The following is a 24791-nucleotide window of genomic DNA, read 5'->3' on the forward strand; positions in this document are numbered from 1 at the left end:
TCAGATTTTGATATAGCTCCCATATATATTTTCGCCCGATTTAAGGTAAATGGTGTACCAAAGTACCTATATATATTTTGATTTGCACGAAATTTGGCACAACGTATTGAATTAAGCCTAGAATAATGTGTGCGAAGTTTCGTAAAAATCGGTTCACATTTAGATATAGCTACCATATATAGTTTCGCCCGATTTAAGATAAATAGTGTACCAAAGTCCCTAAATATCTTTCGATTTGTACGAAATTTGTCATAGCGTCCTGGATTAAGTCTAGAATGATGTGTGTTAAATTTCATGAAAATCGGTTCAGATTTAGATATAGCTCCCATATATAGTTTCGCCCGATTTTAAGTAAATAGTTCACTAAAGCCCCTGGAAATCTTTTCATTTGCACGAATTTTGTCATAGCGTACTGAATTAAGTCTAGAACTTAGATATAGCTCCCATATATATATTTTCGTCCGATTTTATGTAATTGGAGCAGCAGAGTCCCTATATATTTTCGATTTGCACGAATTTTGGTATAGGGTACTAAATTAAGTCTAGAATTATGTTGCTAAGTTTCGTGAAAAGATCCACAGCAAGCCCGATTGACACAACATACTGAAGTAATATAAATTAGTCTCTGGCAAGTTTCCCTGAAATCGGTTCAGATATCGATATATAACTAAAACGCGACGTCTGTTAGGATACATATGTAGAATATACCCAAAGTGGTGAAGGGGATCATATAGTCTTACTGGTTTTAATCTACGCCTTGGCTAGACCTTCCAAAAAAATTTTTTAAGACTCTACGCCTAAAATTTTTTTTTCATATCTACGCCTTGATGAGGTCTTAAAAATATATGTTTTTAAAAAAGTTGCCCTTCGATAAATATTCGAAATTCCGATTTTGTTTAATTTGTGAAAAATATTACTTTTATGGAGCACTTTAAGCCCCCACTTTATTTCCCATATAAATCTCTTTAAAAGGCAACTTACCGTCATATATTCATCTAAACGATGTTTCCAATTGTCAGATTTATCAATGAGATTATTCCATTGTTCTGAGAGTTTAGCAACTTCACGTCGAATGCTGCGTGTCAGTTCACGGCTTTGTTCTTCGGCAGTTAAATAACGAGAATCCGTATCATGGGCTGCTGGAAGAAAGTAAGAAAAAACCAACAACAAAATGAAATAAAATCCAGTAGAAATGTAACGAAGTAAGAAGTAAGGAAGAAGTGTATCAAAAAAAAAGAATCGAATTCGAACACAAATAGATACAAATGACTTGATGGTATTTCAGATAATAATAAAAAAACGAGGAGAATGAATGCAAAATAGCAAAAAGAACAATTTTTTTTTGCATTTCCGGTAGATAACAATTTACTCCATGAAATAATGCTGAGCTTGTAGTACCACATCGGAGTAGCAGTAGCAGCAGATGAGAGAGTATTTAGCTATCTACTATCTGCCACCATCATTCCTTATGTCAGTTTGGTGACACATTTTATTTTTAGACATTGAACGTTTAATGGCAATAGGACGATACGATAGCGACTCGACACGACACCAAAGTGATAAATAATAAATTAAAGACGTGCCATGTTGAATGGAAATGGGGGAAAAATCTGATGGGATTGGGTGAATGGAAGGCAGACACGGGGAGGGAGGGAGGGCTGCAGAGTATACAGATTTCCAAACGAAGTCTCGACGCTGCAAATGACATTATTAAATTTTAAATAAAGTCATGATGGCGAAAAATCACTATGGGATAATACGATTTTTATTAATTGTTTTGTGGGGAGGAAGAGAGAGAAACAAACGAAATATTGAAAAATTAAAGGGGAATTGAAGAGAAAATTTTCAAAAGGTGGATTATTAAAGCAAAAAAATCTTGGCTTTAAAAAATACGCTCTGGTAAACAAAATATTCTTAAACAAATTAAGGCTTAGTTAGTTTGAAAAGAGGGGTGGTTTACACCAACACATGTCCATTGTGGGACATGCACTTAAGCCATAGGAGGCCTGTTGTGCGCTCTAGGAAGGAAAGGTATTTAGATTGAATTATTCTTAATTTTTTTTTTTGTCTACCTATTCTTCTAGGTATTCTGTGTTCTTGCTGAAGTCCTTTAGTATTTTCCATTCACACCCACTTAGATCATTTAGTTCAGGCATAGTGTCGATTTTCAAGAATTGGGTTTGGATGCATGCAAAAGCTGGGCAGTGGCATAGGAAATTTTCCAACGTTTCGTTGTTTTGCCCACACACTCTGCACCTGCTGCTTCCCGAACACCCAATCTTGTGTAAATGTGACTGCAGGTTAAGATGTCCTGTCTGCTTAGTTCTTTCTTTTTTAGCGCATTTGCTTGGTCTTATCCTGATGTGCGTGTCCCCATAAGATTTTTGTGTTTTTTTTTCAATCCTCTCGTTATTCCAGAGTGTTTTGTGCGCCTCTTTCGCCCATGACCTCATTTCTAGACGTGAAGCGTTAAAAGGTTTTGCACTGTTCACATCTATGTTGATTAGGTTAGTAGCACGTCTGGCGAGTTGGTTGGCTATCTCGTTTCCTATGACTCCTGAGTGACCCGGTACCCATACTATACGTACAAGTCCGTGTCCTGAGAAATTGTTTATTGTTTTTATGCATTCCAATACAGTTTTTGATGTAACTATCTATCTGTCATGATATTTATGTTATTATGCCCAGAGTTAGAGCTTAACCATCTTATACACTCCGTTATAGCTTGAACCTTCGCCTGTAGGATCGTATTGTGATCTGGCAGGCGAAGTGAGATTTCAGTCCCTGGTTCTTCAATAAAAAGTTCCAGTTCCGTATTTCCCGGTAGCCTGGAGCCATCCGTGTAACAATGTCCCCGGTTCTTCAATAAAAAGTCCCAGTCCCGTCTTTCCCGCTAGCCGGGAGCCATCCGTGTAACAACAGTTCCCCGTAGGCATATGTGCTAGTGTTCCGCTGTTTCATGAGTCTCTGTCCGATATCAGGATTTCACACAATGTGATTACTCTTGTTTCAGGTATTCGATCTGATTCAAAGTGGCTAATTGAGTATCCGATCGTAGCCTGTAGTATATTTTCGTGCGGTGTGTTGTGTCCGCAGTCGATGCACTCGTTCATGGCATTAAGTCTTAAAGCTGCGATGGCCGCTTCGTATTTTATTTGGATGCCAGCTGGGTTGTATATACAATATAGTTTCCAAAGCCCTGGTTTATGTTGTCCGCATTTCCCCGCATATGCCTAGACAACAAGTTCTTTGGACTTTCTGTAGTGCTATTACATTACATTTTTTGTCCATTGCTGTCCACCAGACTACAGACGCGTAAGTTAGAATTGGCCTAATAACGATCTTGTAGAGCGAGTGTACCATCTTTGGGTTGAAACCCCATTTAGACCCCACGGCCCTTCTACTGAAAGACCAGCATCTATGGGCATTTTCGACCCGTTAATGTATGTGGTCTATCCATCTAAGTTTTCTATCTAGGATGACACCCAGATATGGGTCTTTTCGACCCGTTGATGTATGTGGTCTTTCCATCTATGTTTTCTATCTAGGATGACACCCAGATATTTGACTTTATTTTCATTCCATATTTCCGTTTTGTCCGGATTTACGTTTAGACCCCTCGGCTTCGCCCAATTAAAAGCTATTTTTAACGCCGTTTCAGCCTTTCTGCATAGTAAGTTAGGGTTCTTTCCCCTTAGAAGTATTATAACGTCGTCTGCATAATAGACTGGTTAAAAACCATCCTCGGTTAAGGTCCTTAAGAGACTACTGATAGTGGTGAAAGTATCTCTCCCTGCGGGGTCCCTTGTCCTACTTTCTCCCTGATATTTATGTCTTGTAGGCTACAGTTTATCAATCTATTCCTTAGCATATGGTTGACCTTCTAAAGCTTCTAAGGATTGGATAAGTGTTTCGGTGATGACATTATTAAAGGCTCCTTCGATGTCAATGCTGACTGCTAAAGTGTACATTTTCATATCGAAAGTTCCTTCGATGTGGTGTACTACCTCATGTAAAGCGGTTTACAAATCCAGACTTATGTAGGCCCTGAAAAAAATGCTTTAAACAAATCTAGGCCTTGATGAAATATTCTTTAAGAAAATATTGTAGCAGTTAAAAGATCCAAGGCTTGTTGTATTGGAAAAATAACCTTCAAAAAATGCACGACCTGTATCAGGCATTCAAAAGGATTTTTAGAATATGCACACACTGCATCTGGCCCTGAAAAACAAACTTTTAAAAATCCACGCCTTATTGGGCTTATAAAAATATGTTTTTAGAATATCCACGCACTGCATCAGCCCTTGAAAAAATAAATATAAAGAATACACGCCCTGTGTGGAAAAAAATTAAGGATCCACGCCTTATTGGGCTTCTATAAATATTAAAAAATCACGCCAGCGTAAGGCTTTGAACATTTTATTTAATCCAATTCACGTCCTGCGTCAGACCTTGAAAAATATTTAAAAAAAACACGCCCTGCGTCAGACCTTGAAAAATAGTTAAAAAAACACGCCCTGAGCCAGGCTTGAAAAATATATTTAAAATGTATATGGGAGCTATATCTAAATCTGAACCGATTTTCAGGAAACTTAACACACATCATTCTATACCTAATTCATTACGCTATGCCAAATTTCGTGCAAATCGAAAAATATATAGGGACCTTGGTACACCATTTACCTTAAATCGGACGAAGATATATATGGGAGCTATATCTAAATCTGAACCGATTTTCAGGAAACTTAACACACATTATTCTAGACCCTATTCATTACGCTGTGTCAAGTTTCGTGCAAATCGAAAGATATATAGGGACTTGGGTACATCATTTACCTTAAATCGGACGAAAATATATATGGGAGCTATATCTAAATTTGAACCGATTTTTCCCAATTTCAATAGGGTTCGTCCTTGGGCCAAGTAAGTGACCTGTGCCAAATTTCATCCAAATCGGATCATAAATCGACTCAGAAAGTGATTCTATGCATATTCTGAAAAGGAACCATGTGTCTATCTCGATTCCTTTTGCCTGTTACAAACATATGCACAAAGACATAATACCCTATACCACTGTGTGATGAAGGGTATACAAAACTTTTAAAACTCCACGCCTTATTGGGTTTATAAAAATATATTTTTGGAATATCCTGCAGCCCTTGAACTGCATCAGCCCTTGAACAAATAAATATAAATATAAAGAATACACGCCCTGCGTGGAAAAAATTAAGGATCCACGCCTTATTTTTAAATAACCCACGCCTAGTTATTGCCTTGAAAAACTATTTTTAAAAATCCCCACCTTATTTGCGGCTTGAAAAATTCATCTTAAAAAAATCCACGCATTATTTGTGGCTTGAAAATTTCATCTTTAAAAAATCTCGGCAATAAAAAAATCAATGTTTTCTCGGGAACATTTAAAACATTTCTTTACCAAATAAGTATTTTGTCCAATAAACAAATTTGATGCTTTTAGCATTGTGACAAAAACTTGGCTAACCGAGTCTTCTTCTTCTTTTGTTTTGTGGCCTCCCCCACTTTCCCTCTCTATCTTTTTGCGATATGCAAAACTTAAATAATCAATTTGATTGCAGTTTTTCTTATCTCAGCTCTTGCAGCCGGAAATAAGGAAGAGCAAACTTTCCATTTTCTTCAATATGCAGTTTTGTACTTTGGGAAATTCGTCATCACAATGGGCGGGTAGGGATGTCAACATAGATAAATATTGGAAAAAATTGGACAATTGTAAAAAAAAGAAACTGAAAAGAGCTGAAAAAAGAAGAAACAAAAAACTGGAAAAAACTCAAAAGTTGAAGAGAGGAAATATTAGAAGCAAACCCCCGAAAAATATTAGCATTGCTAAAGGTAACTTCGGTTTACTTCAAAATTTTAAAATCAAAATTTTCCATATCCTGATTTTTTTGATTTTTTGGCATCGTCACTCCTACCAATGTGTGTGTGAGGCCTCCATTATCATCAATGGTTTTAAGAAGAAGAAATGCTATCTCTTTTTTTATGAAAAAAAGTTTTAGTTTTTTGTTGAATTATTTCCTATCATTGATTCTCTTCAGAGTTTTTTTTTGCCAAGATTTTAGTTTTTATGTTTCCGTCACATCTGCCTTAAACCGGGCTGCTGATAAAATTGATTTTTATAGTAGCAGCAGTGTTTATTGTTGTTGTTCTTGTTGCTACTGTTGCATATATTTGTTACTACTGTTAGCCATTTCGTTTTTTATTCTTGTTTTTACCTTTTAATGTCAAAAGAAAATTAAAATAAACTATATTTTGAAAAAAAGAAAGTATTGCCAAATTACGAATTAGAGCGTAAAACTTTCGAAAAATAAGAACAACTTAATTTAGTTTCATGTTGGGATATTGGAGAAAACTGAGAATAAAAACCAACAACAAAAACCTGAAAAGGAAGTAACAACAAAGAACAAGAGCTATTCATTTTACTGTCTCAGATGACTTTAGAGTCTGAGGTATTGGTTGAATGAAATTAGATAAACAGGATGAGATTGGGGTTTTTAGAAACGAAACTTAAAAAAAAAAACTTAAGGGCACTCATAATAACTTGAATATTTTTAGAGCCCTATAAGGCGAGTATTTTTTAAAGACTATTATTTCCAGGACTATAAAAGACGTGGATTTTTTAAAGAATATTTTTCTAGGTCTTATAATGCGTAGATTTTTTAAAGAACAATTTTTCCAGGACTATAGTCGTAAAGAATATTTTTCCCAGGACTATAAGAAGCGTGGATTTTTTAAAGAAGAATTTTTCTAGGACCATAAAGGGCGTGGATTTTTTAAAGACCATAAAAGGCACATATTTTAAAGAATAATTGGATTTATTAATAAATATTTTTCCTGGTCTGGCGTGGATTTTTAAAGAATGCTTTTTCCAGGATATAAAAAGCGTGGGTTATTAAAAAATATAAAAGGCGTGGATAATAATTTTCCCAGGACTATAAAAGGCGTAGATTTTGCAAGAATCATTTTTCCAGGACTATAAAAGGCTGAGATTTTGCAAGAATATTTTTTCCAGGACTATAAAGGGCGTACATTTTGCAAGAATAATTTTTCCAGGACTATAAAAGGCGGAGATTTTGCAATAATAATTTTTCCAGGACTATAAAAGGCGTGTATTTGTTAAAGAAGAAGAGGACCATAAAAGGCATAGATTTTAAAGAATAATTGGATTTATTAATAAATATTTTTCCTGGCCTGGCGAGGATTTTTAAAGAATGCTTTTTCCAGGATATAAAAGGCGTGGGTTATTAAAAAAATTTTTTTCCAGGAATATAAAAGGCGTGGATTTTAAAAGAAAAAAATTTCCAGGGCTATAAAAGGCGTCGATTTTTTAAATAATCATTTTTCCAGGACTATAAAAGGCGTAGATTTGTATTATTTATTAAAGAATAATTTTTCCAGGACTATAAAAGGCGTGGATTTTTAAACAATAATTTTTCCAGGACTATAAAAGGCGTAGATTTTGCAAGAATGATTTCTCCAGGACTATAAAAGGCGTCGATTTTTAAAGAATATTTTTTCCAGGACTATAAAAGGCGTAGTTTTTGCATGAATAATTTTTGCAGGACTATAAAAGGCGGAGATTTTGCAAGAATAATTTTTCCAGGACTATAAAAGGCGGAGATTTTGCAAGAATAATTTTTCCAGGACTATAAAAGGCGGAGATTTTGCAAGAATAATTTTTCCAGGACCATGTTAAACATATTTTTCAAGGCCCAAATAAGGCGTGGATTTGTTAAAAAATGTTTTTTTTTTCAAGGGTTACAACGAGGCATGGAGTTTTTAAAGGAGTAAAAAAGGAGTTTTTAAAGAAGGAGTACAAAAAGGCGTGGATTTTTAAGGAATATTATTTTTAAGAGATACGAGAAGTCGTGGATTTTTAAGGAATATTTTTCCGAGGCCCAATAAGGCGTGGATTTTTTAAAGATTAATTTTTTAAGGCTGCGACAAGGCGTACATTTTTAATGATTAATTTTTTCAAGCCCCAAATAAGATGTGGATTTTTAGATATACATTTTTCAATCCCCAAACAAGGCGTGGATTTTTAGAGATAAATTTTTCAATCCCTAAACAAGGCGGGGATTTTTAGAGATACATTTTTCAATCCCTAAACAAGGCTTGGATTTTTAGTGATACATTTTTCAATCCCTAAACAAGGTTTGGATTTTTAAAGAATATCTTTTTAGGGGTTAAATTTTTGCCACGCCTCCTAGAGCCTCGATTTATTGAAGAATATTTTTGACAGGTCTTCTAGAGCCTCGATTTATTGAAGAACATTTTTTTCCAGGCCTTCTAAAGCCTGGATATATTGAAGAATATTTTGTCATGCCTTCTAGAGCCTCGATTTATTGAAGAATATGTTTTCCAGGCGTTCTAGAGTCTCGATTAATTGAAAAATATTTTTGCCAGGCCTACTAAAGCCTCGATTAATTGAAGAATATTTTTTCCTGGCCTTCTGGAGCCTCGATTAATTGAAGAATTTTTTTCAGGCCTCGATTAATTGAGGAATAATTTTTCCTGTCATATAGGGCTTCGATTAATTGAAGAATAATTTTTCCAGGCCTTCTGGAGCCCCGCTTTATTGAGGTCGCATTTGTGATCCGATTTGGATGAAATTTGGCACAGTTCACTTATTTGGCCCAAGGACGAACCCTATTGAAATTGATATATAGATATAGCTCCCATATATATTTTCGTCCGATTTTAGGTTTATAGTGCACCGAAGTCCCTATATATCCTTCGATTTGCACAAAATTTGGCATAGCGTACTGAATTAAGTCTAAAATGATGTGTGTAAAATTTCGTGCAAATCGGTTCAGATTTAAATATAGCTCCCATATATATTTTCGTCCGATTTTAGGTAAATAGTGCACCAAAGTCCCTATATATCCTTCGATTTGCACGAAATTTGGGATAGCGTACTGAATTGTGTCTGGAACGATGTGTGTTAAATTTCGTGAAAATCGGTTCAGGTTTAGATATAGCTCCCATATATATTTTCGTCCGATTTTATGTAAACGGTGCAACAATGTCCCTATATATCCTTCGATTTGCACGAAATTTCGCATAGCGTACTGAACTAAGTCTATGAACGAATACTGAAATAAGTTTAACCTAACATGTGACAAGTTTCGATGAAATCGGTTTAGATTTCGATATTTTGCTTTAAATTTATTTACATTATTTTGTCCCATTGTAAGAAACAACTCTATATCTGACCAAAATTTAGTATATGTTGCAGAATGACATGTTTAATTTCATGTTAATGGTCCTTCAATAATGCGACGTCTGTTAGGATTCATCTGTTGAATATACCCACAATGGTGAAGGGTATCATATAGTCGGCCCCGTCCGACTTTACTACTTTCCTTACTGGTTTTTCCATGTCTTCTGGAGCCCGGATTTGTTGAAAAATATTTTTCCCAGCACTACCACAAAATTAAGCCTTGACGAAATTTCTCTTTTTTCTATCCCCTGAGAACCCGTCTGGACCTTATCGCCTGCTTCCCATATAATGAACTATTAATCCTCTTTAATACAGTCATTTACAGCAAATAAAACTATAACATAAATTTCATATAATTTTTATCACTTGCAACACAGACAGACCCAACCGAATGCAAAACCCAAGAGAGAGAACAGAATAATAATAAAAAATATTTAACCAAAATGATGAAAGGACTCCAATAGGCTGGCCGGACGATAATGAAAAGAACAACATAACTATGACCATAAAAACATTTGGTCAAGAGTACAACAAAAAAATGGTTGTTGACGACAACAACAACGACAAAAAATTGGCTATAACGATATTTGTAAATGTTGCAACAACAACAATAAATCCCCTGATATTTAACGGTCATGTTATGTTAGCTGTTAGCGGTACAAGTGCCACAACATAAACACAATGTGGCGCGCACACACACACAAACACATACACCCTGAACCAAATGGAAAAGAAGGATAGTCACAAAAAAAGGACAAACATAGACTTCGGTACAAAAAAATAAAAAATACCGAGAGTATACAAAAAAGCCAAGCAATGCAGCAATGAATTGTCAACTTCTGCAGTCCAACACTCCCTTCAACCCCTCGGTGGGGGGAGTGGTGCTAGAGTCGATATCAATTGGCAAACATTTGTACAGTACAACTGGACTGGGCATGGCAAATAATAATGCGGAAGTGGCCGTTGGTCATGGACCATAGACCAATGAGTGATATTAAAAGCAACCAGACATGGTCGCAAGGTCTGTGGAAGGAGGAGTGGCAAGAGGGGGCTAACTTTTGTATTTGTATAGAACCATGATTCAATATACATTTAGTGGATGCTATATATTTCCAAAGGCAAACTCCGTGTTTTCTCTTCGTCTATTTTTATGTTTTTTTCAACACCACCACCACACCTCCTCCTACCCTCATGCTATCCTTTCCATTTTTTACAATTCTCCATTTTTTATTTGTGCTTTGCCAATTTTTACAAGCAATTTATAAATTGTTTAGCGATTTGGGATATTTTTTGTTAGCCAGTGGATTTTCGGTGTGTTCTTGTGTTTATATATTTGCCAACAGTTAAATGTAAAAATATCAATGATGGCGCCCAACTGGGAGCCCGGAAATAGTTATTTGAAGAGGAAGGGCGGTTGTACAGCTCCATTTGATGGCAAATAAATCAAGAAAAAGGTAAAATAAAAATGAAGGAGTAGTAGAAATAGTAAATGGTACTTACCTTCAGTATCACTGGTATCCGATACAGGTGGTTCACTGGCAATATATTGACGGCCACTCAGCAAAGTACTTTCGACAATTGGACGTTTATCCTCCAATTGACGGCGAAAAGCTTTATGATCGTCCTGGAAATAAAAAGAAGAAATAGAAATGAAAATAAGGGATAAGTAAAGGATTACAGGATAACTAAAATCAAGAATTTTTGTAAGGAAATTTTTTCAAGACCCAATTAAGACTGGACTTTTAAAGAAATAAGGCGTGAATTTTTTAAAGAATATTTTTTGCAAGGGGCACCACAAGGCCTGGATTTTTAAAAGAATATATTTCGAGGCCTCAAAAGTCGGGGATTTTTTAAGGAAAATTTTTTCGAGACCCAAAAATGCGTTGGCTTTTAAAAGAATATTTTTTGAGGCCCAAAAAATTTCATAAGACATACATAAGGCGTGTATTTGTAAAAGAATACTTTCAAGGGTCACAGAAGGCGTAGACTTTTTAAAAAATTTGTTTTCGAAATTACTAGGAAGTGTGGATTTTTTAAAGAATATTTTTCAAAAGTCAAACCAAGGCGTGGATTTTTTTAAGAATATGTTTTCGAAGCTACAACAAAGTGTGGATTTTTTAAAGAATATTTTTCAAGGGTCACACCAAGGCGTGAAGTTTTTAAAGAATATCTTTCAAGGGTCACACCAAGGCGTGGAGTTTTTAAAGAATATTTTCCAAGGGTCACACCAAGGCGTGGGCTTTTTTAGAGAATATTTTTCAAGGGTGGCGTAGGGGATGATAGATACCAAGCAACGGCTCTGATTGGCTTTAACATGGCGAAGTCCAGGCTTATCGTGGTCCCTTTTTCATCTCAATTTTCGACACTGACCTCCCCGCGGTGCCACCTAGGGTAGCTATTTTCATCACCCGATGAAATAGTGAGCTAATATGTGCAGCGAGTTCACCCATAAGAACTATAAATAAATAGGTTGAGGCGTCGGGTTAGTTGCTCACTCTCTGAAAACCCAACCTTCTAAGAAAAAGCAAAGAAAAAGAAAACGAAACCCACCTAATGTTGACGACCCCGCAAACGTATAAAGGACCACGATCTGCGAATCTGCACTTGGAATATGCGCACGTTGTACAGAACAGGCGCAGTGTTCGCTTTGGCGGATGTACTCAAGAAGTACAAAGTCGATATTATTGCGTTACAGGAAATTCGATAGAACGTAACTGGCGTAAGTAAATCCGAAGATTACGCCCTGTATTATAGCTGCCATGAAACGAGAAATGAATTTGGCTGCGGATTTATGGTTAATAGGAGAATAAAAGACCTCTTCTCCAGATTCACTCCAGTAGATGAACGAATTCGTATAATCCGTATAAAAGCGAAGTTTTTCGACATCAGTCTCATTTGAGTCCATGCTCCGACCGAAGATAAAGATGAACAGACCAAAGATATATTTTACGAGCGCCTAGAAACAGTATATGACGGTTGCCCTTGTCATGACATTAAAATTCTGCTAGGAGATTTTAATGCAAAAATCGGAAGGGAAAATATCTTTGGCCCCTCCGTCGGAAAATTCAGCCTACATGAAGAAACATCTGACAACGGCATGAGGTTGATTGACTTCGAGGCAGCAAAAAACATGGTCGTTAGCAGCACTAGATTCAAGCATCTCGATATACACAAAGCCACCTGGATCTTTCCTGATCAAGCATCGAGAAATTAAAGTGATCATGTTGTGGTAGATGGAAGACATCCACTGTGTTAGACGTCCGATCGATCCGAGGAGCGAATATCGATTCGGACCATTGGCTGCCACAAGGTAGCCAAGGTACGCACCCGTGTTAATGTCGCAGCAAAAGTGCGGTCTAACACAACACGGAAATTCGACGTCGAAAAGCTGCAAACACAGCTGGTAACCGAGGCCTACTCCGCTCAACTTACCCATCTGCTTGAAGAAAGCACTTCTTGTTCCGATAATAGTATAGAAGCACAATGGCAAAGAATTGCCCACTCCCTACAAACTGCAGCAAAAGCAAGACTTGGGTACCAAAAACCACCACCACGAAATCCATGGTACGATCAGGAGTGTCGTAATACTACTGATGTGAAAAACGGAGCGTATAGGGCAACCCTGCAGACAGTAGCAACACGTAACGTGATGGAGAATTATCGGGAGAAAAGGAGAGAGGAGAAACATGTTTCAGAAAAAAAGAAGAAAGAACAAGAAAAACGTGAGCGTGAGCAAATCGAGAAGTACAGGAGCCAGAATGAAGTCCGGAAATTTTACCAACGAGTAAAAAACCAAATCGAAGGCTTTGGTGCAGGCACAGCCTCCTGTAGAGATGAAGAAGGAAACCTGGTGACAGATACAGACAGCGTGTTGAGGATCTGGAAGGAGCAAATTGGTGAAGAAGATACCCCAGAACCAATAAGAGATGATGGTATGGAGTGTATACCACCTAGCCAAGATGAGGTCATAAAAGCAATTAATCGGCTCTAGAACAATAAAGCAGCAGGAGCCGATGGCTTACCAGGCGAACTATTCAAGACTGGTGTTCAGATGCTGGTCAGGATCATGCACCAGCTGATTAGTACAATTTGGCTAGAGGAATGCATGCCCAGTGATTGGAACCTCAGCATCCTGTGTCTCGTGCACAAAAAAAGAGACAAGATGATATGTGCCAACTATAGAGGAATAAGTCCCCTTCCCATCGCAGTGCTATCCAGTGTGCTGTGTGAACGACTGAAGCCAATGGTCAATGAATCATTGGACCATACCAATGCGGCTTCAGACCTGGCAAATCCACCATTGACCAGATTTTCACTCTGTTCCAAATCCAAATCCGCATTCCGTTCAGAGGTGTTTAAAGCCATGTCTACGTTCAGCATTCCTGCAAAATTAATACGGCTATGCAGAATAACTTTAAGTGGGACAAGGTCAAGGTTAAGTAGGAAAGGAACTATCAGAGCCCTTCAATACCGAACGAGGATTCAGACAAGGTGACAGTGGCACAAGGTCAGCAGTTAAAGTAGGAAAGGACCTATCGGAACCCTTCAATACCGAACGAGGATTCAGACAAGGTGACAGTTTGTCGTGTGACAAATGTGACGCATGTCGTGTGACGCAAATGTGAACAGAAATGGCACTCTGTACACCAAACAATACATGTTACTCGTCTACGCCGATGACATCGATATAATGGGTCGAATATTGCGAGCGGTAACAGCCACCTTTGAAAAAATTGAAAAGGAGTCTGCCAAAGTGGGCCTGGCAGTAAACGGCGAGAAGACCAAACTGATGGTATCAACGCACAAGACATCCAGTAGACTCTGACCAACTGTGGAACTTGAGAACTACAACTTCGAGGTAGTTAAAGACTTTAGATACCTTGGTACCGCCATAAATAAAACGAATGATATCAGTTTTGAAATTCGGAGATTCCTTAAGGACTAAGGATATTTTTTCAAAGGCAAAAACATGGCGTGTTTTTTTAGGAATTTATTTTTTCTTATTATTCCATATCCCTTTTCCGATCAACTTCTGTAATATTAAAGTTATGTTAGTCCATATCCATTTAATTGCCAAAATCCCCTTAAAAAAGGCCCACATTTTTGTAACAATGTAACGCCAAAAAAGTGAAGGATTTATATTTTGAACTATGCCATTAAATTGGCCTACTTTCTGTTGGCCATTGTTTTTATTTTCTCCTTTGGCCATCATTTTTCGGTACTTTGATTTCTGTGTGTGTGTGTGCGAGTGTGTGTATCGTTACTCAAATCGAGTTGAAAACTTTCATCTCTTAAGTGGTTTTCTTTTCCAGGTTTTCCTTTTTTCTTCGCCTGTTTTTTTTCAGCCAACATTTTTACGCTACAGGCGTAACGCGTAAATTGTTTGTCGCTTTGTCCAGTTATTGTTGTTGTTGCTGTTATCGAATTTATTGCCAAGTGTGTGTGTGTGTGTGCCACACACATTTTGCCATTATTGTTGTTGTTGATTGTTGTTTTCGCCCTTGTTATTTGTTAGTGGCGCTTGTGTGATATGTCACTTTAACGTAACGTTCGGTCGGTTGTTTATTAAATCTTTTTGGCAAATTTTATGTGTGCGTGTCCTGCATGCCAGGCAGCTAGCCGGCCAACCAGCCAACCATTTGGACCGGCCGGTCTCCATTCCATTCTTATCGTTAGTTTTCTGACTGACTATTACACAGATTGTTGCGTGTGTCTACGCACACACACACTAGGATTTAATGTGTAGAGGTGTATGTGCGTGTACGTGTGTGCGTGGCGTGTGTACTTTATGTCCCTGTTATATAGCCAAAAACGAAAAATCCTTGTTTGCGTGTTGCTGCTGTTGTTGTTGCTGTGTTCTCTGTCGTGTTAGGCATCATTAAACAATTACCCCCAATGAATAGACCCAGCTACAGCTATAGCTGACTGAGAGTGTCTGTGATTATAATGAACTTACACCGTTCCGTTCGTTCGTTAAGTGGCACTTGTTAGCTGTACATTATAATTTGGCCAATAAAAGTGACAACTAAATGTTATTTAAAGCTACACGCTCGATAGATGGCAGAGAATATTTATTAACTCGATTACCAAAGCGATGCGATGAGGAATCAATGTGAATGAACACGAAGGGTATTGGGTGGGAAAATGAAAAAAATAATCGGATTAGGTTGGAATAAATTTAATTTGTGTCGTGCAGTGGTTAATAAAAGAGGACATTTAATGTAATTATGTCCGATGCCCTAAAAAATATGTTTAAGAAATCCACGCCTTTTGCAGTCCTTGAAAAAATATGTTTAAGAAATCCACGCCTTTTAGGAGTCCTTGAATAAAAAATGTTTAAGAAATCCACGCTTTTTTGGAGTCCTTGAAAAGAAATATTTAAGAAATCCACGCCTTTTATCAGTCCTTGAAAAAAAATGTTTAAGAAATCCACGCATTTTAGGAGACCTTGAAAAAAAACAATAAAAAATTTTAAGTAAATTATTTTTCTTCATTTTTAAATCTTCAAATATATAAATCCACGCATTTTTTTTGGAGTCCTTGTTATAAAGAAATATTAGGAAAAAAAATCCACGCCTTTTATCAGTCCTTGAAAAAAAATGTTTAAGAAATCCACGCATTTTAGGAGACCTTGAAAAAAAATGTTTAAGAAATCCACGCCTTTTAGGAGTCCTTGAAAAAAAATGTTTAAGAAATCCACGCCTTTTAGGAGTTCTTAAAAAAAATATTTAAGAAACCCACGCCTTTTAGGAGTCCTTGAAAAAAATATGTTTAAGAAATCCACGTTTTATAGTAGGCCTCGAAAAATATTTTTTAAAAAATCTACACCTTGTTGAAGCTTTGAAAACATATTTTTAAAAAAATCCACGTCTTTTAGGCCTCTAAGAAATATATATTTTTAAAATCAGCCCTTCAAGCGACTCTTTGTCCTGCTAGGTATCATAAATTCCGATTTGTTTTATTTTTTCATAGGAAACTAAATAAATTTACTATCTCCTCCATCCTCCACTTTATATTTATAAATTATGCTGGCAATTTGCCACAACATGTATTCGCCACCAAGTACCACCTCATAAAATAATCAAATTGAAAATATTACCATCATGTACGAGCATGAACGCCGCGAACACTATTTTCATTACGAACACGAAATCCATAAAGTGTAAACGTCAAAAATGTAGTAAATATACAATGCAATAAAATGGGAAGATCATAAACCAACAACAATTTTGCAACAATTAAGGTCGTTTGTGGGGATGGGAGAATTTTAATTTTATTTGGAAGTACTTGCAGAATCAAGAGGAACAGGGAGATTTTTTAGACAATATTTGTTTACTGCCCATCCACAAGCACACATAAACCAGTAAGGAAAGTAGTAAAGTCGGGCGGGGCCGACTATATGGTACCCTTCACCACTTTGGCATATTCAGCAGATGTCGAATTTTTGAAGCACCATTAACATGAAAATTGATCCATAAACATGTCATTCTGCCACTTATACTAAATTTTTCATTTGGTCAGATATAAGGTTGCTTCTTATGTTATAGTAACCCACCTTGTTGAAGCATTTATATCCAACATTTAGGTTATATTATTTAGCGTAAAATCGGAGGAAAATACATATGTAGAAACTATATTAAAATCTGAACCGATTTCAATGAGACTTGCCAGAGATTAACTACAGTTCATTGCACAAAATTCTGTGCCAATCGGACACACAAGTGCACAAGTTACATAAAATCGGAGGAATATACATATATATATATATATATATATATACATATATTTCGATTTTCAGGAAACTTAACATCACTCTAGACCTAATTCTGTACGATGTGTCAAATTTTGTGCAAATCGAAAGATAAATAGGGACTTTGGTACACCATTTACATTAAATCGGACGAATATGTATATGGGAGCTATATTTAAATCTGAACCGATTTTCAAGAAACTTAACATACATCATTCTTAACCTAATTCAGTACGCTGTGCCAAATTTCGTGCAAATCGGATGATATAAAGGAACTTTGGTACACCATTGACATTAAATCGGACGAATATATATATATATATTTATATGGGAGCTATATCTAAATCTGGACCGATTTTCAGGAAACTTAACACACATCACTCTAGACCTAATTCAGTACGCTGTGCCAAATTTCGTGCAAATCGAAAAATATATAGGGACTTTGGTACACTATTTACATTAAATCGGACGAAAACATATCTGGGAGCTATATCTAAATCTGGACCGATTTTCAGGAAACTTAACGCACATCATTATAGACCTAATTCAGTACGATGTACCAAATTTCATTCAAATCGAAGGATATCTAGGGACTCTGGTGTACCATTTACATAAAATAAATATGGGAGCTATATCTAAATCGGAACCGATTTTTCCCAATTTCAATAGGGTTCGTCCCTGGGCCAAATAAGTGACCTATGCCAAATTTCATCCAATTCGGATCATAAATGCGACCTGTACTTTGTTTACAATTTAACATGGACAGACAGACAGATGGACGGACGGACGGATGGACATGCATAAATCGACTTAGAAAGTGATTCTATGCGTATTCTCAAAAGGAACCATGTGTCTATCTCGTTTCCTTTTGCCTGTTACAAACATATGCACAAAGACATAAACCACAGTGTGGAGAAGGGTATAAAAAGGCCGTGGAATTTTTAAAGTAAATTTTTTCAATGCACAATAGGGCGTGGATTTTTTAATTTTTTTCAATGATTTTTTTTAAATATTATATTCTAGTACCCAACAAGAGGTGTTTTTATACCCTACAAAACTATGCTGTCAGGGTATTATAGCTTTGTGCAGCCCCAATATTGGTCCTAGACCCACCTTTAAGTATACCGATCGTCATATCTCGACTAGCTGAGTCGATCTGGACATGTGTCCGTCCGTCTGTTCATTATAATTTGTAAACACGCTGCAGGCCACAGTTATGGACCAATCTTCACGAAATTTTGCATGTAAGATGGGTTCTGGCCAATGAAGACCCCTATTGTTTTTGGGAAAGATCGTTTAATATTTAGGGGATGAAATGGACCAAATACTAAATTTTTGTCGGCTTTTCTGGTCGCTCCAGAGGCCGCAATAGTGGCCCGAACATCGTGAAATATTGCATGGAGAAGAGAATCGGGCCAAAGAATAAGCATGCATGTTTTCATAAAGATCGGTCAATATTTAGCGGGTCAAATGGACCCTGACTTTTGTGTGAAAAATGACAAAATTTGTATTACATGGCGTATGTATTTACTCCTGAAGGACATAGACCCAAGAAGTTGACAATGTATCCAAGAGGAGTGGTTGACCTTTAAATTAATACCAATTATATCGTCGTATGTGCTCGGATGTGGGAGTTACACCTAAATATTTACAGGTATCTCCATATTCCTATATTATTTAGTAACCCATTATCACTCTAGAGAGCGGAACTATAGCGCTGATCACTTTGAAATGTTCCATGAGGTTCCAGTCATGGTGGACCGAAAACATAATTTTTGTGTTATTTTCGAGTCGATCTATAGACCACAAATGAAAGCCGAACATCACAACACAATCCGCGGTGAAGGGAATCTGGACAATAGCTGTACTGAATACTCGTAATATTCGGAAAATATGTCAGTGTAAAGAAGTGGTGCTGTTTACTTCTAATCGGGCAGGGGGGTGAAAATATCGCGAAATATTGCCCAGGCTCAGAATAAACATCCGAAGAAAAGTTGAGTTCCGTGGTAGTTGTGTAGGGTATTGTATGGTCGGCCCAGTCCTATACTGCTCCGCTCACTGGTTTCTTATTAAATATTGTTTCAAGGACCCCACAAGGCGTGCATTTTTAATTTTTTTCAAGGACATACCAAGGCGTGGATTTTTTTAAAAATATTCTTTTTCTAGTACTCAACAAGTCGTGGATTTTTGTTTTGAAAATATTTTGAAGGACCCAACAAGTCGTGGGTTTTTTTTTTTTTGAAAATATTTTGAAGGACCCAAAACAAGTCGTGCATTTGTCTTTACAAATATTTTTTCAAATAATTAAAAAGGCGTGAATTTTTTTGAAAAAAAATTTTTCAAGGACCCAACAAGTCTTGGATTTTTTTTAAGAATATTATTTTAAAGGTATAGAAAATCCTGCATTTTTAGAGAATATTTATTTTTAATAAATTAGGGATTATGTTTTTCTTGTTTAGTCTCAAACTACCTTCAACAAGATGTCCAATGAATTATGATCCCGAGAAAATTACACAAATAAATTTATCATTTTCTCCAATTTTCCCGCACACCACCATCTTTGCCTACTTAATTAATGAAAATTTATTTCGATTTAATAAACAGTGTCATGTGTTTAATAATTTAACTCTCTGGTCGGGTAGTCTTAAATTATTAAACATAACAATAATTAATGGGGTTTCCTTTTTATGCGATTCCTGGCAACTACCTACACGCATGCTGTGCCTCATGCTCACGTAAAAGTCGTAGAAATATAATTAAATAATGAAAATAATAATAATTAATGTTACTCATACGCAACAGCAGTCGAAGCAGCAGCACTGTCTAGAGAAAATAACAGCAAGATTGAAGACTTTATTAGTAAAGAGGGGGAGGGAAGGAGGTGTAGAAAAAGAAGAAAACACGAATACGTGTGTTATAAAGGAACACATGAAAATTAATTATGGAATTGTGTGGACAAGGGAAGGGGTGGGTGGTTGGATGGTGTGGCGAATTGTAACTATAGTGGCCAAAAGTGGTACACATAAAACAAACAAACTAACAATCCCGACTATCTTTTAATGTTAGTTTCGCAGTAACAGGGTGGTGGTTATAAACATTTTCCAGGATCTACCTTAGAACTTCATTCCTAATTTAGTAAAATCTCGTATCTCTCATTGAGGAGATTTCAAAATCATTTTTTTCTGATTTCGATTTAATAGTCCAATACCTCCTCTATGTTAAATTACGCCCCTGGTCATCGACCACATACTCGTATATGATTTCATTAATAAAAACATGGAAAAACATTAAAGTGAACAACAGTTATGTACACATGTTTATATTGTTGTTGTTGCTGTTATTCAGCAGACAATGTTTCATATATCGAAATACTCGCACACACATACCCACACATACGGAGAAATATTTTTACATTTTTCCTCGGCCATTCAGACAACATGGCCAAAAAAAGGGTTGGCACGTATCGCCACAGCAAAGGTTGCAAGAGGCCATGATATGAGTTGAAGAAGATTTCCACTTGTATTCAGATACACACACACAGATGTACACAGAATGAGAAACACACACACACACGGACAACCAGCATCACCACCACTACCATAATTGTGGTATTTTTATGGTTATACCACAAAATGCCATTTAAAAATGAAATGTACAACAATGCCATCCATCGAGAAATGGGAGTGATGGATGAATGGATGTTCGAATGAATGAACGGATATATGAATGAACGGTTGTATTGAAGTAATGATGACCATAAAAATTTCGAATTGAAATAAAAAGATGATGTACACTATAAAGTAACTGTAACACATAAAAATGGGGGCAAGTTTTTACAATCAGGAAAAATTGTTTCCGGGTGGATTTTTAAGAAATATTTTTCAAACTATTTTTTCAAAGAATATATTTTCAAGGTAATAAGGTATGGATTTTTTCAAGGACCATCAGTCGGATTTTTTTCCAAAAATCAACACAAGCATGGCTTCTAAAAAATCGTTTTAAGACAACTATAAATTTGGAATAATTTTCTTTATAGAAAATATTATTATTCAGGCTTGGATCAAAAAATACATTTTTAAAGCCTATCATTAGGCGTCGATTTATTAAAAACTATTTTTAAAAGTCAAGGGCCTATTTCTACGTGTGAATTTATTAAAAACTATTTTCAATGTCTATTTATAACCTTCACAACTCTGTGGTACAGGGTATTATGTCTTTGTGCATATGTTTGTAACAGGTAAAAGGAAACGATATAGACACATGGTTCCTAAATTTCGTGAAAATGCATAGAATAGATATAGCTCCCATATATATGTTCGACCGATTTTATGTAAATGGTGTAACAAAGTCCCTTGGATCAAGAAAAAAATTTTAAAGTCTATCATTAGATGAAATTTGACACAGCTCGTCTATTTGGCCCAAGGACGAACCCTATTGAAATTGGAAAACATCTGTTCAGATTTAGATATAGCTTCCATATATATTTTCGTCCGATTTAATGTCAATGGTGTTAATGGTGTAACAAAGTCCCTATATATCATCCTATTTGCACGAAATTTGGCATAGCATACCGAATTAAGTCTAGAATGGCGTGTGCTAAATTTCGTGAAAATCGGTTCAGATTTAGATATAGATTTTAGATAGATATGTTCGACCGATTTTATGTAAATGGCGTAACAAAGTCCCTTGGATCAAGAATAAATTTTTAAAGTCTATCATTAGATGAAATTTGACACAGCTCGTCTATTTGGCCCAAGGACGAACCCTATTAAAATTAGAAAACATCTGTTCAAATTTAGATATAGCTCCCATAAATATTTTCGTCCGATTTAATGTAAATGATGTAACAAAGTCCCTATATATCATCCGATTTGCACGAAATTTGGCATAGCGTACTGGATTGAGTCTAGAATGATGTGTGTAAAATTTCTTGAAAATCGATTCAGATTTAGATATAGCTCCCATATATATGTTCGACCGATTTTATGTAAATGGTGTAACAAAGTCCCTTGGATCAAGAAAAAATTTTTAAAGTCTATCATTAGATGAAATTTGACACAGCTCGTCTATTTGGCCCAAGGACGAACCCTATTGAAATTGGAAAACATCTGTTCAGATTTAGATATAGCTTCCATATATATTTTCGTCCGATTTAATGTCAATGGTGTTAATGGTGTAACTAAGTCCCTATATATCATCCTATTTGCACGAAATTTGGCATAGCATACCGAATGAAGTCTAGAATGGCGTGTGCTAAATTTCGTGAAAATCGGTTCAGATTTAGATATAGCTCCCATATATATGTTCGACCGATTTTATGTAAATGGTGTAACAAAGTCCCTTGGATCAAGAATAAATTTTTAAAGTCTATCATTAGATGAAATTTGACACAGCTCGTCTATTTGGCCCAAGGACGAACCCTATTGAAATTGGAAAACATCTGTTCAAATTTAGATATAGCTCCCATAAATATTTTCGTCCGATTTAATGTAAATGGTGTAACAAAGTCCCTATATATCATCCGATTTGCACGAAATTTGGCATAGCGTACTGGATTGAGTCTAGAATGATGTGTGTAAAATTTCTTAAAAATCGATTCAGATTTAGATATAGCTCCCATATATATGTTCGACCGATTTTATGTAAATGGTGTAACAAAGTCCCTATATATCTTCCGATTTGCACGAAATTTGGCATAGCGTACTGAATTGAGTCTAGAATGATGTGTGTAAAATTTCTTGAAAATCGGTTCAGATTTAGATATAGCTCCCATATATAGTTTCGCCCGATTTTACGTAAATGGTGTAACAAAGTCCCTATATACCTTCCGATTTGCACGGAATTTGGTACCGCGTACTAGATTGAGTTTAGAATGATGTGTGTAAAATTTCTTGGAAATCGGTTCAAATTTACATATATCTTCCATATATATGTTCGACCGATTTTATGTAAATGGTATGCCAAAGTCCTTATATATCTTCCGATTTGGACGAAATTTGGAACAGCGTACTAGATTGAGTCAAGAATGATGTGTGTACAATTTCTTGGAAATCGGTTCAGATTTAGATATATCTCACATATATAGTTTCGCCCGATTTTAGGTAAATGGTTTACCAAAGTCCCTATATGTCTTTCGATTTCCACGAAATGTGGCGTAGCGTACTGAATGGAGTCTAGAATGATATAGCTCCCATATATATTTTAAAATAAATGGGGCACCAAAGACCCAAAATTAGGCCGATTGACAAAAATTTAGAATAAAGTTCAGACTTAGATATAGCTCCCATATATAGTTTCGTCCGATTTTAACCCTACGGTCAATAACCAAAAAAGTATACGTAGATCAATAACCGTGGTACATTTGTACCCATCCAAAGATAGCTCTGTAACTCATTAAAAAATTGGACTATCGTGAGGTTTTTTGTTTTTAATTAGTCTATACGGATCTGGTCTAGATGTAGGAACTCAAAATTATATATATACATTAAAATAATATATATTTAAAACCATGCTTAAATGATCATATATCTAAAACAATCATAGTAAATTCGTTATAGCTTTCGAATTGGTTAAGCTTTTCTAGTTATTTTTTTATTGGGATCTTATTTAGGTGTTCCTCAACCCCTCTGCAAATTTTTGTGGCCCTGGACAACATGGGACCATCAGGGCAACTCATGGAAATCAGAAACTACCTTGGTTTCCCTTTGGTATACAGGGACTAAAACAATGAGTTACAGAGCTATCTTTGGATGGGTACAAATGTACCACGGTTATTGATCTACGTAGGTAATAACTTTAAAAAATTGAAACAGAATTTGCCATTTTTTACATACATATTTGACATAATTTGTGAAAAAGACTAGGTGGCATCTCACTAATTCAAAACATATGTTTATTGCTAAGAAAAAATTGCGAGAAAGCTTCCATATATAGTTTCATCCGAAAATTGAGCATTTTGATATTTTTGATATTTGCTTTAAATCGATTTACATAATTTTGTCCCATTGCAACAAACGAATGACATATTTATGGATTGATCTAAGTCAGTTCACATTTCGATAAAGGTCACATATTTAAGATCATCCAATTTCATGTTCATTTCCAATTTCATGTTAATGGCCCTTCTTTTAGGATGCATAGTGGTGAAGGCTATCATACAGTCGGCCCCGCCCGACTTTACTACTTTCCTTACTGGTTTTTTAAATATTTTTAAAGGACTATTATACGACGCGGATTTTTTTAAAATATTTTTTCAAAGGCGTTATTTTTTATATTATTTATTCAAGATCTATTAACAGGCGTGGATTTCTTAAGTGAGGCTTCGATTTTTTTTCATTACTTTAAGATTTTGATTTCTAATATATCAAATGTTTATTACTTACCAATTGTTTTTGTAGGCTGGCAGCATCACCACGTACAGGACCCATGCCCAAGGTGGACAATTCAGTGTCCTTGCGTATGACCCATTCGGTAAGTTCGCGTAGGGTCAACAGCAAAGCATTCCAGTGTTCTGAATTGTTTTCGAGGCGGTTTCTGGAACGAAAAAAAAAAAATTACACATTTTAATAAAGAATGCAACACTAACACCACAAACTATTACGAGTAAAAAAAAAAGAAAACAACAAAATTAATTAAGTAACCAACGAAATGTAACAAAAGCTGTGGTAATATGAAATCATGGCAAAATGTTGCCCCAAAGAAATTACAAGATATTTTTTTTTTTTTAGTTTTTGTCTATATTCTTTATTTTTTGTAATTTCGTTTTTTCCTCATAAACTCCTTTCT

General features: G+C 35.9%; 1 protein-coding gene across 1 annotated transcript in view; it reads right to left on the bottom strand.

Annotated features, from left to right (window-relative positions):
* The window catches only part of LOC133327421 (dystrophin-like), a 203249-nt gene that overhangs the window by 169329 nt on the left and 9129 nt on the right, over nucleotides 1-24791 (bottom strand). Inside the window, exons 2-4 of the mRNA XM_061535976.1 lie at nucleotides 24389-24539; nucleotides 10757-10880; nucleotides 982-1139 (exon numbers count right to left, since the gene is read on the bottom strand). Of these exons, the coding sequence (XP_061391960.1) occupies nucleotides 982-1139; nucleotides 10757-10880; nucleotides 24389-24539 (433 nt within the window). The remainder of the gene's footprint in view (nucleotides 1-981; nucleotides 1140-10756; nucleotides 10881-24388; nucleotides 24540-24791) is intronic.

The sequence above is a fragment of the Musca vetustissima genome, unplaced genomic scaffold (assembly GCF_032173495.1).
Source record: "Musca vetustissima isolate MV318-11 ecotype Yass unplaced genomic scaffold, APGP_CSIRO_Mvet_v1 utg3975, whole genome shotgun sequence".
NCBI classification, from domain to species: Eukaryota; Metazoa; Arthropoda; class Insecta; order Diptera; family Muscidae; genus Musca; species Musca vetustissima.